This window comes from Meleagris gallopavo, chromosome 21, assembly GCF_905368555.1.
Source record: "Meleagris gallopavo chromosome 21, MGAL_WU_HG_1.1, whole genome shotgun sequence".
Taxonomy (NCBI): Eukaryota; Metazoa; Chordata; class Aves; order Galliformes; family Phasianidae; genus Meleagris; species Meleagris gallopavo.
Window position 1 is genome coordinate 950,022 of NC_139424.1, and position 13,758 is coordinate 963,779.

At 47.9% G+C, this 13,758-nt stretch overlaps 1 protein-coding gene across 1 annotated transcript in view; it reads left to right on the top strand.

Moving 5' to 3' along the window:
* Positions 1 to 732: 732 nt before the first annotated feature.
* Positions 733 to 13,758, top strand: part of CALN1 (calneuron 1) — a 94,368-nt gene continuing 81,342 nt past the window's right edge. Inside the window, exon 1 of the mRNA XM_010721920.3 lies at positions 733 to 850. Coding sequence (XP_010720222.3) covers positions 733 to 850 — 118 coding nt within the window. The remainder of the gene's footprint in view (positions 851 to 13,758) is intronic.

The window sequence follows — 13,758 nt, forward strand, 5'->3', positions numbered from 1 at the left end:
AACTTGCCTCTTTCTTCTGTATCCTAAATCAATGTGTAAGTGCTGCTGACAGTAATTTCCACTTTTGTCTGTGCAGATGGCTGCCCTTCGCTAAGCTGCGGTGTTTATACCTGCTAAGTTTGCAAACACATTCCTGCTCCAGTCTCCCATTGAGCAGTACTTTTCCTTTGCTGTCATGTTTGTGAAATGAAAATGTTCTTCGTCAGGCCCTGCTTGAGTGAGAATTTTCTTCCTGCAGCCTGGAAGGAGGCACACACTGCGGTGCGTGCTATGGGTGAGGGCTGAGCTGCCCCCAGTTGCTCTGGAGCAGGGTCCATGTGTGGCTCTGACAGCCATGCACTGTGCCTTGTAATTGCATGCCAGTATACACCTCTGTGCACTGTATTATTATTGTCAAATGCTAAATCTGTGTACTGAAAACTGCAGTATGTTAGGGAGTCATATTTTACTACAGTGCTGCTGCTCTGTCTCTGCTAACTCTTGTCCTGCATAAGGAAGAAGCTGCTGCTTTTTTTCCCCATTTGTTTAGCTCCTGCTTCAGACCTAACTTTAATCTGCAGTCCATCACTCATGCACCTGACTCCAGTGCACATTTCCCTGGTGTAGGATGCAGAGGACACTGGGCTGGGAGGCAGCTCCTTCAAGGCAGGTTATGGCACTGCTCTGAGTGAGCCATGAGAAATCATTAAAATCTGCCTTTCTCTCCCCTTTTGTCTTGTACCCAGGGAGAAGATGCCATTCCACCATGTAACAGCTGGCTTGTTGTACAAAGGCAACTACCTGAACCGATCGCTCTCCGCTGGCAGCGACAGCGAGCAGCTCGCCAACATCTCCGTGGAGGAACTGGATGGTGAGTGATGCCCCTGCAGTTTTCCTGGGGCTTTCAGGATGGGAAGGGCTCGTTTTCACCTTATCATCAGCACTGACATGCAATGACCTGAAAGGTGCTCTCCCAACAAAGGTTGGAAGGGAGATGGCTCAGCAGGTCTGGGACAGAGAGAGCTCCCTGACCAAAGTTATGTGCTGAGCTGGAGGCTGATGGTAACCTTTGGTTTTGTCCTTCTGCCTGGAAATAAGGCAGCTTTTGAAAGAGTAAGGCTGTTGTTTTTCTGGGCAAAACTTTGCAAAAGAAAAAATTGGACTGATGGTTTTCTATTAAGATGTTCTCAGCCATTCCCTGGGAACCTGCAGAGCTGAGTCTGTCTTCCTGAGCAATTCTTGTTAGTTCTGTGGCCTTTCAAAAGGTTTCTCTTTGTTTCTCAGTGTAACGAGGCACACAGAAGTGGCTTGTGGCTTAGGGAACTGGAAAGGGCTTTAAAATTCCCTTCTCCAGGTCAGTGATGTGAAGCCCAGTCTGGCCATGGACTGGCAAAAGCCAGCAGGGAGGTCACCCACATCTGCTGCCTGGAGAACCTCCACAGTTTCTCCCCTACATATTGTTTGCTGCTTGTCCCTTCTCCCCACAGACAGACTGGGAGGCCAGGTAAACTCCCTGTCTGGTTCCTGGTGGGAAGTTCTTATTTCCAGACAATTTGTGGCTCACCAGGGTCGTTTTGGAGCAGCAGTTAATGTTGTTGACAGCTGGTCTTTGAGGGCGTTGGAACTAATTGAAGCTTTTGGTTTGCTTCCCAGTGGACATTTGGTGCGAGCCGTGATGACAGTCAGTGGTCTCGATGGAGAACTTAATGGGTAAATGAGCAAGGGAATGGTGCAAGGTGGAAACGGTCCTTCCAGGACAGGTTGGAGGCGTTTTGGCAGAACAGGGCAGCATTTCTACCCTCCCTCCCCCATCTCACCTACACTTTGGTGAATCAGACTGTAGTTTATGAGCTTCTTCAACTCTAAACCTCTGGCTTTGATTTTGCAAGCTTGACAGTAACTTATCTAAAGTAGAAACAGGATGTTTTTTGGGTATTTGCCACTGTTTCTCTTCTTCCCAGTGTGCACTGGGAGCGGCTGAGGTGAGACGAGCAACGTGACAAGCCTCTGTCATTGCTGAGCTGGCACTCTGGGGACACAGGGACTGGAGGAGCATCCTCTGAGCATTTTTGGGACACTGAGACTGAGCTGTCCAACTGGGTGAACTGGCTCCAATTTTGTGCATCCTACAGATGGCAAATTGTGTTGCAAGATGAAACGTAGCTGTTGTCCCTGCTCAGGATGTAGGATGTGGAAAGGAAGCTCAGATGCAGAAACTCCATCCCATTTCTGCCCTTCCCAGTTTGGGTGGTGTCCCTCAGCATCACGTCCCATGGCAGCTTTGGATGGGAGCAGTGGTGCAGGAACGCGCTGTCCCTGGGGAGAAACCAGCCCTCAAGACACCGTGGGTCATCTCCATTAATTAACAGCAAATGAAGTGAATTAGGCGTAGAGAAGCTGCCTTTTGAGAAGGCAGCAACCGAGTCGCCGCTAATGTGAGTGCTGCATCCATTTAATTTGGTCCGTGCCCTATTATAACCGGGCTGCTGAATTGGAGAGCAGCAGATTTCATTCATCTCTGCTCACAAAGAATATCCCCTTCGTTCTTCAGAACGGTTAGAGCTCTTTAACTAATCATCCATTTATTCTCTGACTGTTAAGCACGGGCTTCTTGTTACAACTTAGTTATACATATTTTTTTTCTGATAGCCTTTTGCTTTACAAACACCTATCTTCAAGGGCTTTGTATTTCTGCCATGAAGATTTGCCCCAGTTCTCAGCTCAGCAGAGAAGAGCTCAACCTCAGGCTGTTTTTTTTTCCTACCTGTGAATGCAGAAGTGACACTAAATTGACTCACATCCACTAAAACCAGAGTAGCCTAAGATGCTGGAGATGTTTTTCTGTGTGTAGCTCCCAGAGCACACCACTGGAAATCATAGATAACTTCAAGTATGCAGGCACTGTCTTACTGGGATTTGTTACTGGTACCAGCATAAAGCCCAGGTGTGCTGGGAATGGTTGAAGGCCCCACTGCTCGCTGTCCAAACCCAAATCACAATGGGCCTTTTTGCCATCGAGCCTGAATTATCTCAGAGTGAACAACAAAGTGTTCTTCTGTGAGAAGTTGATGTCGTTGTGTGGGAGCTTTGTGGATGTATTAAGCTGTGATAGCTCTGTGCCAATAATGTGTTTGTGTCTAATCACATAGGCTGGGAAAGAGATGCCTAATTCCCTGTGGTTCTTTTGTCAATGAGATTTGGATCCCAAGGCAGTCCCAGCCTGCTGGCTAATTCCAGGCTCACGTCTTAAAGCTTTAAAGGTTTAATGTACTTTCTGGGGAAGTCAGTGGGAATTTTCAGTACTCATCTGACTTGTTGACAACCAACAAATGTCCCAGCCCTTTTTTCCACATCTGGCATTGCACATCTCTATACTGCTTGTGTTGTGAAGGGTTTCTGCAGGTGTGTTGGCTCTGGGATGTTGCAGGGCAGTGCTGCCCGGCTGGGGCATGGCATTGCTGCTGCTGCCATGGAGGAGGGGCAGCGTGGAGATCAGGAAATTGAAAATATTTCTGTCTTAAAGCAATACGGAGAGGGAAGGAGTCCTTTTTTTTTTTTGGATGAACACACACCGTTCATAGCAGTGTGCTTTGAATGCTGCTCTCCTCTTCTCCCACCGGTTATTTTTCCCTACAAAAACTTTGCATCAGCCATCTGTTGGCTTCGACTGCGCTCTATTTTCTTCCATCCTGCTCTAAATACTCCACTGGCAGCAAGGGAAGAGGCTGGAGGTGTAGTGGAAATGCTAAGTCAGGCCTGAAACAGTGATTGAGCACCTGGTAGGAAGGCATGGCCAGCCCAGGGGAGCTCAGGTGCATCCAATGCACTTGAATGACTGGAAGTGTGGAGCCAGGATCCACCTCTCCCCAGGACTCATTTAAGGGTTGGCAGTGGAGGCGAGGGCATCTTTTGCTGGAGAACCTTGCCTCCCTCAGGCATTCCAAAGGTAAGCAGCTCTTTTACTTCATTTCTGCATCTGTGGCTGCTGTGTTTGGGCTTGTTCTCATTTGCTGTGGCCAAAGGCTTTGCCACCCTGCTGTTATCATCCCATTATAGCATTATAACAGGTTGCACCAATGGCTTGCTTATTCCTGGTGTAGCGTTTGCTGTTTGTGGTTCTTTAGTAGCAGCAAGGGTTTGGAAGCTGTCGCTGTCACAAAGGGAATTAACTGGCTGGAAGCTGTATTAGGTGATGCTTAACTTGGTTATGCCGAGCAGATGATGAGGTTGGAAGTGGCAGGCTATCCATAACCTGGCTCTGAGGGACCATGGAGAGCCACGGGCTCTCGGATGGATGTTATTGCCATATGCACAGCCATTTCCAGGTATGAGATTATAAATTAAGGCTGGGAGGAACTGTTTTACATATAAATTTTCTGTCTGTTGTTAAGTGACATAAAATTGTGGCACGGTTTGTATGTGCTCTGTAGTTTCCATATTCCTTTTAAGCTTCTGGCCTCACGTTGCAAACTGCTAGGGGTATTTTTAATAAAAAATGGTGGATGGAAATCATCGAGTCAGGCTTGAGTCATCCACCTCCATAGGCACTATCTAAAGAGTATTGTCAGGAGGTAAAAACATTTCCATAGTAGGAATCTGACAAATATCACCTGAAGGAAGGCACATGCATTCTAAGTAGGCTTTGCAGAAAGTGTCTGTGAAATGCATTCCAGTCGGAGTGCTTTGCAGTGAAAACCCACATGTGGACCGCAGCAGGAGCTATCTGTCCAGAAAGCCATCGTGATAAATCCTTACATGACCCAGATTTCCCTGCAATCAGCCATGCCCACGCAGAAGGTATGTCTTATGCAGCACTGGGATCATTTACGGGCATCTGGTGGCTCAGACTATGCATTCCCAACCCAGGTGGGGTCTATGACACGTGCATGGGCTTGGGAAATGTTGGGAAATGTCTTTTTTCTGCTTGTAGGAATCAGCCTGTTGCAGTCCCTAAGGCTGACATCCCAAGTGGAAATGGCAGCTCATGGCTTTGCCAGCCCAAAGTGGAGGCATCAGCAGAGCATCCTGTGCAATGGGGCTGCCCTTTAATAATTTCAAAGAGCTGTTTTCCAATGTACTCTCACTGTTGACTTTTACACCAGAGCCCAGGAAACAGGGACCCTGCAGTGGTCTTTGAGGTGAGAATCTGGTGATCCCAATGATCTGGGGATCGTTGCAGCTTGTACCCAAAGTTGTAGGGTGTGTTTACCTGGTTCCTGCCACCTGCAGAAGCTCTCTGCTGGGTCCCTTGTTTCCTGGGCTCTGGTGTAGAAGTCAACAGTGAGAGTACATTGGAAAACAGCTCTTTGAAATTATTAAAGGGCATGGATAAACGATGCCCATATGGATTTTAAATTAACAGTCGGCTCCCGCGTGCCAACAGTGCAGGCAGAGAGGAGCAGCTGGAGGAGCACTGGGGCTGCACAGCAGCGTGCCTCCACCCTTGTTGTGCTTCTGGGGCTGGGGGCTTATTGTGGGAGGAGCAGGCAGGATGGTCACGTATTGGCTGTGTAGCCATGCTGTTTTAGCCCTATGGAAAAAACGTGGTGAGAATTGAGGCTGTGGTGTGTGATAAGATAGTCCTCGGTCCCAGGTGAGGAGGAGCAGCAGTGTGCTTGAGGAGGGAAATCCAAAGGGACAGGCATTAGTCACGTCCCTGACTCATGGAGCAGCAACAGGGCTGCGTCTGCTCCGCTCGGCGCTTTGCCCATGGAAAAAAAGAAAAATGCTTGGGAAGGTGGGATGGGAGAGAAACAGCAGGGGGAGCACCGTGGTGCTGGGGGTGCAAGGAGTGCCCTGGGACAGGGGGTGGTGGGGGGTTGTGCTGCTGGCTGGGCTGTGGGCAAGAGTACAGGCTCCAGTGAGCAGCCCTTTAATTAACTGCATGGGACTGTATCGAGCTCGTTTTTCTCTTTGGCAGAGGTCTGTTTTAAAAGAGAGGCTCATCCACATTGTCTCCGTTGTGAGTGATCATGGCTGGAAATGGAGTAATTTATGTTTTATATTGGGCTTTAACAGTGTTTCGTGTTTCTGAATATAAAACTGCAGCATCACTATGCAGATCCTTCTGTGGGCAGAAGCAGCTGTATCCCTGACTTTACCGAGCTCCTCCTGCTGACGTTCCACTTGTGTATGATAATGGCAGTGTGGGTTTCCTTGGGACTTGATAGTTTCAGGTATGAAGTAGCCTTCATTGAAATAAAATCATAACGGTGGGTGCAGCACGAATATTTTGCATCATATGAAGCAAGGTGTGACTTGCTCCAGACAGCACCCTTCCAGGGGGCAGAGCCTGGCAGGTGGGTACACAGTACAACAAATGATGTTGGGGTGCATGTTTTGGGAAGGATTCGTGGAGGTTCTGTTACCCCATCCCATATCCCCACTGTGCAGGGCATCGGGGTAAGCAGGGAGAGGTTTAACCAGAGCTCTTGGCCCTGAAATGTAATACCAAGCATCATCTCAGAGGGAAGAATCCTTACAGCAAGGGGGTATAAATAAAATGAGATTGGCTGCCAGCAAATTAGAATTACAGGGATGCCATCTGGACAACAATTAAAGAGATTGTTTGAGCTCCAGTGATGCTGACATAGTTATAGGAACCGGCTGGCAAAGCGAGCGAGGTACTGGTGGTGGAGATTCAGATATCCTTGGTTTGGAGTGAAGGCTTCTGGTTTATTGTAGCAGAGGAGTCCCTTTAGGATGGGTGGGAGGAGGGCTGAGGGCTGTATCTCTATTCACCTGGGCTCCCTCACCTTGTGTCTGGCTCCCCACGCCCTTTTTGGACACTGCTGTTCCAATACATGGGGCTTGGTGGAGAGACGGGCATTCGGTGCCTGCGCAGCCCGGGGGCACAGGGATGGAGCAGATCCAGAGCTGAGTGCACTTTAAAGGGCATTTAAATCATATTGAGACACATTTGTACAAATTTTAATATGATTTTTTAAATTTTTATGCAAGCTTTTCAGCCAGGTGATTAATTTTTCATGTTTCCTCTGTCCCTTGCCTTACACCCCTGGCTCTGGCAAGTCTCTTTTCTGCCAGTCGATGCTGCTTTGTGGGTTCAGGAGCCTCATCCTTAATCTGTTACCTGTGGAAATGTGCCCCTGGTGCAGTGGGAATGGATGGGGACCAAAATAGGACCGCTGCATCCTGGACATAAAGGTGGCACATACCTGGGGCTGGGAAGGAGAGCTAAGGCAGTTTTCTCCACCATTTCCCAGTGGAAGGGACATCGATGGGCTGCATGTGCCTCCTTTAATTACAGCGAGATTAAATATGTACAGATCTGGATGTTGATGTGACACTCTGCATGTGCTCCACGTGCCCTTGTTGCAGTGTCGTGTGCCCCTCTGAGCTGCAGAGATCAATGCTGCAGCCCAGCTGTGTGAGCTCACCGTGTTTGCAGCCCATTGTGATTAATTAAGTCATGGTAAGCAAATCTCGCATCAGCTCCCTTGCCTCCCTCGGTGTGGCCTTTCACCAAACCACAAACATCTGCAAAAAGCTGCTGCTCTGGGGACCCATTGTCAGACAAGAGCTTCTGAAGAGGAGCATTCCAAAGTAAGAATTAGTTGTCTGTTAGTTCAGGTATCCATTTCTGCTTCTACTTCTTCCCTGGGATGCTTTGGCCATCGCTTTATGCCTCAGTTTACCTAGTCACAGTGATGCTTGTGGGGGAGAGGAGAGCACTAAATCCACTGCGGCTTGGCGTGCTGCAGAGGACCTCTGGTCAAGCATCGTCCATCTTGCTCCCTGTGAGCAATGGCTTTGCTTTGACCCCTGTCCCCATGTCACTGTGCCCATGGTGACAGCTGGGTGGGTTGGGGCTGGCATAGGGGAACTCTGATTTGGCATGACCCTCTGGCTTTCCCTCAGCTGTTGGGATGGGAGATGCTTGCTGGAAATCTTAGTTTCCCGTTTTCCCTTTCCTGTTTGTGGGTTCTGATATAATCTCAGCATGGTCTCAGTGGAAAAAAGAGTGCAAATGTCAGGGAAAGTGAGCAGGAGCCATTGCTCTGAGCATCCCAACTTGGGGTTTGCATCGGGCAGTCTCCTGCAAGTTTCAAGCTGGGGAAAGCAGGAGGGAGAGGTGATGGGGAGCCTCATCCAGCACTGTATTGGCTGTTCCCAGAGCTGATGAGCTGACAGCCAGCTACTCCAGCAGGTCCCAGTGCAGATGGGTGTAGGGGGAAGGAGAAGGAGCCCCACGGGGACGTGCAGCTTTCTCTGGCTTGGCTGGATTTGGAGACATCAAAGGGGATCAGCACAAACCCTTTGAAGTCAGGCTTATCTCCTGCCTGCCTCTGAAAACAGAGGGTGCTGATCCCGCAGGGTGACTGCAGTGCTTGGGGGAGGTGGGTGCAGGACCCCAGTGAGCATTAATAGCAAGGGCAGTGCAGGCTGAGCGAGGTCTCAGCTGCCTTTGCTTCTCTGCTGTGACACAGGGATGTTTTCAGGGCTCAGGGTGTGCAGCACAGCTCTCTGGAGCTGGGCAGAGAGGAGTTCATGGATGCTCTGTGAGCCTCCTCTGCCAGAGCAGCCACTGCAGCATAGGGTGAAATCGCTGCAGCTCCTAAGGCTGGTGCCAACATGGCTCAGATCATCCAATCTCTGAAGGAAATAAAGTTAAAATATCGGCATTCTGCAGGCTGAGGTTAGACTGAGGTTCCATGCCTTGCACATCATATGGCGATGCTGTCCTGTTTGGTCCTTCACAGCCAGAGCTATGCGGGATGGGCAGGGATCTGTTTTTTCCTCCATGGGTGTTTGCTGGTTGGATCTGTGGCCAGTGGGTCTGACCCTGAGGGCAGAAAGAGAGAAGGGTTGGTGTGGTGTTGTTGGGGATCAGTGGGGTCTGTGTGAGCATCACGTGAACCCCAATGTTTGGGGCACGAGATCACAGGCTGCACGGAGCTGGTGTGCAAAGTCCTGGCAGCACCAAACACGTGGAAGAGTGGATAGGATCAGAGATCTGCCAGGAATTGGGATGGCTTCAGCAGGCAGGGAGCTGTTCTGCCCCACACTGCATCCTGCAGCAGCAACAAGAGCAAGGAATGCAGCTTTCAGAGAGGTTGGCATTTGGTATTTTCAGTTATTGCAGAGCAGCACGGAGTTTTGCTCAAATGTATCATTTTTATTTTTCTTATAAGAATTATGTCAGAAAAATGAAGAAATACACCAACAAAGCCTTGGGAGTGAAAATATACTCTCACGTTCCTAAATGCAAAGCATTAGGTTGTCATTTAGGAAAAATCCCTCTTTCTAAATAAGCCATTAGAGCACAAACCTATTAGCAACATGTGGGATGAGGCAGTATTTTGGGAGTTTTAGGATTATTCTGTTGGGCAGTTCCTATTTAATTTGCTAGGAAGCGCAAATCTCATTACTTTTCTTTCAACTAAATCTAATCCAGGGCATGAGATTTTTGTGAATAGGTTTGGATGGGGAGGGAAAAGAAATACGGCTGTGTAACTGATTGTAATTGCTATTACTTCCCAAAGGTAAAAAAGACTGGGAGCTTTTTTTCCCTCAGTGGTTCTCCGTGTTTGCACACAAGGAGTAAATTGGCCTTTGCATGGACACAGTCGTTGCTGCCTCTGAAATGTGAAGTGTTTGCAAGGCGTCTGGTGGGGAAATGCCTATCACAGGTACTTAAATGCTGCTTGTCACCACTTTGTGACTCTGATTTCAGTGCTGCAGAAGGAAAAGGAAGAAAGTAGAGGGGGAGTTGGAGGATATTGCATTCAAGGCCAGGCTGGATGTGGCTCTGAGCAGCCTGGTCTGGTGGTTGGTGACCCTGCCCATGGCAGGGGGGTTAAAACTAGATGATCTTTGAGGTCCTTTTCAACCCAGGCCATTCTACGGTGAAATGATGCCTTTGCCTGCTTCTCCCAATGGGAAATAGGAGATGCTGTTGGGCTCAGCCTTCCTCCATGGGGCTGTACCTGTGGGGCTGGCAGTGAGACTCGGGGCAGGCACTGCCCACAGGCTCAGCTGTGTAAATAAGGGGTTTTTCAGTCCACCAGCAGTTAATAATACAGGGGGGGCCCACTTTTGTTGCAGCCAAATCAGCACACTTTTATTCTTGCGTTTTCACTTTCCATGAGCTGAGAGAAATCTGCTCTGTTCCAAAACGAAGTGTTTCGTTTAGATTTTGAGCTGTTTGATTTATTCCTGTCCTGAAGGTGTGACAAACTCGTACTTTTGAGCTCACTGAGTCCTGTGCTTCCTGCAGGGCAGCCAACCAGCATGGTATGTGTTGGTGGGAGCCTGGGCATGTGGTCCTTCAGTCGCTGAGGGCTGATCAGGTTGGATATTAGGGAACATCTCTTCTCAGAAAGAGCAGTGCTGCAGTGGCACAGCTGCCCAGGGAGTGATGGGGTCACCGTCCCTGGAGGTGTTCCAGAGCTGTGGGGATGTGGCACTGAGGGATGTGGGCATGGTGGGATGAGCTGGGGTTGGACTTGGGGATCTTTGCAGACCTCCCTTGAGGTCAGCAATGAGTCTAAACTGCAAGTGCTTTGTGCTGTCACAGATGCTTTAATTGCTCCATTGATGAGCTCCACGAGCCCAGCCCGGGCTGCTGGCAGTGCTCAGCTATGCCTCTGAGCAGTAAAACTATATGAATTTGGATTGGACCAAGATGCAAAAAGAAAAGATGCTTTTCATCCTCCTCCCCATTCTGGAGCTATATAAGTGGTCAGGTAGCTGATGATTCTTCAGAGTTGATTTCAGTTGCCTTCCAGGCTTGTTTCTCAATAGCTTATTTTGCTATATTCCTCCTCATCTTTTTTTTTTTTTTTTTTTTTTTTTTCCTCCTCCTCCCTCTCATTTTTTTGCAATAAAGGCTGGAATATACGAGCAGGGGAGGTGGAAGCAAAGCAAATAAAGAGCCTGGCTCAATGTGGGCTCTGGGGGGAGGCTGTGTCTGGCCGCAGGCTTTCTGCTGTCTTCCACTGGGGTCCAGCATTTCCTACCTGCACTTGCTGGCTGCTATGATAGCACACAGCAGACGTGCATTGCTTGCTGTAAGCCCTGTCGATAAGGGCAAGGCTCGTTCGTCCCATTTAGCGGGAGAAGGTCACATAATAAAAATGTGGAAGGATGTTGGATAAGACAAGCAGCACCTCACTTTATAAGTTGTTCCCAAGAGCTCTTGAGGGCTTTTTTTTTTTTTTTTTTTTAATCAGGCAGTTGGAGGAATTTTTTGGCAGGTTAAGTTTGTTGTCCTCTGTGCAACAGTGCAGAGAGTCAAGGCTTCTGTCTGGGTTCTGCATTGCCACGGACACCTCGCGTGTTGCTATGGCACAACAGGAGTTTGGCAGTGTAGAAGTGCTGACTCAGTATCGCATGGGGTGATGTCTCTGGTGGTGTTTATTTGCAATAACAGAAGCCCAAAGCTGCTGTTTTCAGGTAATTTGTGCAGTTATTGTACTTCCTATCACTTTCCAGCACCCAGGCAGTTCAGGTTTGAAATCGCAGCATGAAATCCTGGCACATAAAAAGCTCTTCTGATAGCTGCTTGACCTTGGCACTGCGTGTGTCTCTGTCAGAACAGTGTTTGAACCCGAAGGTTGAGCATCTCTGCATTTCCTACCCTGCTTGGCCATGCAGGAGAAACCTCCACGAGGTGTTTCTTGAGAGGCTGAAGTCTCCCTGCCCACCTCCTTGCTTGGCTTCCAGCTTGGGAAGGGATTTGTCATCAAAATGAAATGTGATTATTTTGCAGATGTGAAATTCTGATCCTGTTGATGCGAGGAGCAAAATTCCCACTGACAGAGCTTGCCTTTCGCTCTCTGCAGCTGGAGGAATTGGACAACTGGTTTATCTCTTTGTGTCTCTTTGTAATGGAAAGCTTTTTAGTGCTGGCTCCTTGAGCAAGTTCCATCCCCACAGCCTAGGTTTTAGCATCCCTAAAACAGTGGTAGAAGTCAGGACATCCATCTGGTCCTGGGTCTGCCTATGTCTGTGTGTGTGTGTGCACAAACATGGATGATGTGTTGGGATATGTAAGTTGGCAATGGCTGGAAGCCTGTCCTGGCCTTGCTTGTGATGCATCAGGCTGGTGTAAGCACTTGAGCTGAGAATGGATGATGGAAGAGAAATAAGCTCTTTTGAACCCTAGCCCCTTGGGTAATTACCAGAGGGGTAATTTATGTAGTTCATTAGTAATCCGCCAACTTCCTCCAGTCCCACTTGCCTCTTCCAGACCTCTGGGGTTTTGATGGGATGGGAGCAAAACAAACTAAAACAATGGACTAAAGGAAGTCTGGCATTGGCAATGAATGATGCTTGGGAGCTTTGAGGCTATTGGGTTCTGGAGTGGCTTTGCAGTGGCTACCTGAGCTTCAAAACACGTGTGAAGTTATGTGGGGAAATGCTGGGCAGCTGTGACTGGCTTTCATGGGTGCCAGCTCAGGGATATATGTAGGAATTGTCAAGCCATAAATACTTGGTGAGCACTGGAGCGACTTTTTAATTTTAGTAGGAAAACCAGAATGTGGCAGCCAGAAAAGAAAAAGTGATGCAAAAATAGTAGTGGCCTTTTTGGGAAGAGGAAATAATATTCCACTAAGACAGCAACCCCAATTAAATGGGAGCCTTTAGAGAAGTGAGTAGCTAATTACCTAGATAAAGACGAGACAACTCTTGCAAAAGGCAAACAGATTTATTGGGGTTCATTTATCTGTGTGCATATGCCCAAGATGTTTTATGTTCTTGCCACAAACCCAAAATTATCTGTGCTTTGTAAATATTGTGGTTGATGGCTGTAAAGATTTCCTGTGAGATCAAGTTGGAAGGAGTCATACGGTCAACCACACTTACCAGAGTTGGAAAACTGGAGGATTTCTTTAATGGTTCAGGCAGCTTTGGGGACATGGCCAAACACACAGCCCTGGTTGAAGTAACCACTGGCACTTGAAATTGAGAGCCATGATTGGTGGCCTGGCGTGACCCTTTTGGAGGAAATTGTTATTTTTAAAAGCAAGTTTGTGTTGCAACTTGACACAAATTCCTGCAATAGGCACCGTCTATTAGTTCTGTGACTGGAGTGTGGGAAATGGCTCATGGCTCAGCTGCTCTCGCAGCAAATGAGAACACCATCTCATCTTTTAATATCAATTTTCATCACTTCTGCACATCTCCAAATCACTTACGTTTTGACATTAATAAAAATAGCAAAGAGTTTGGAGAAAGTAGCTTTGGCATCTACAGTATTTAATTTGCAAAAACTTTCATGTAGAGTTTAATTTAGACTGATGAGGGAGGCAGTTTTATGAGTATAAAACTCCATTAATTACAGATCCTGTCTTAATTATAAATGGCTTTATTTTAAAGTGAGTTTTACAACCAAAATTAAGACTTGGAGCAGTTCAATCAATACAAACATCAATTAGACCTGACTTTGTACTCCAATTACTTTACAAAGCTTCCCAACGAAGTGTAAAAAGTGTGCCACTTTGTACTCTTCTTCCTGCCTTTCCCAGGCACCAGGAGGTCTCCATGGTTTTGTTAGCAGCTTCCTAACGATAAGCATGGATGAAATAACAAGCCTCCCAGTGGTCTCCCATTTCCCAAATAAGCCAATAGAGTTAAATGCTAAAGTGACCAGACCTGGCCACAAGCATAGGGGAACAGTGGTACTCAACAGCTGCTCAGTGTTTCAACCATTTGGTTGTGGTCCCACCAGACTGTGGCTGCTCCAAGGAGCTCTGGGATCTAGGCTGGGACTCAGTCACTTGCCACGAGCGTGAATGTTTTTAAAGCCTTTTTTTG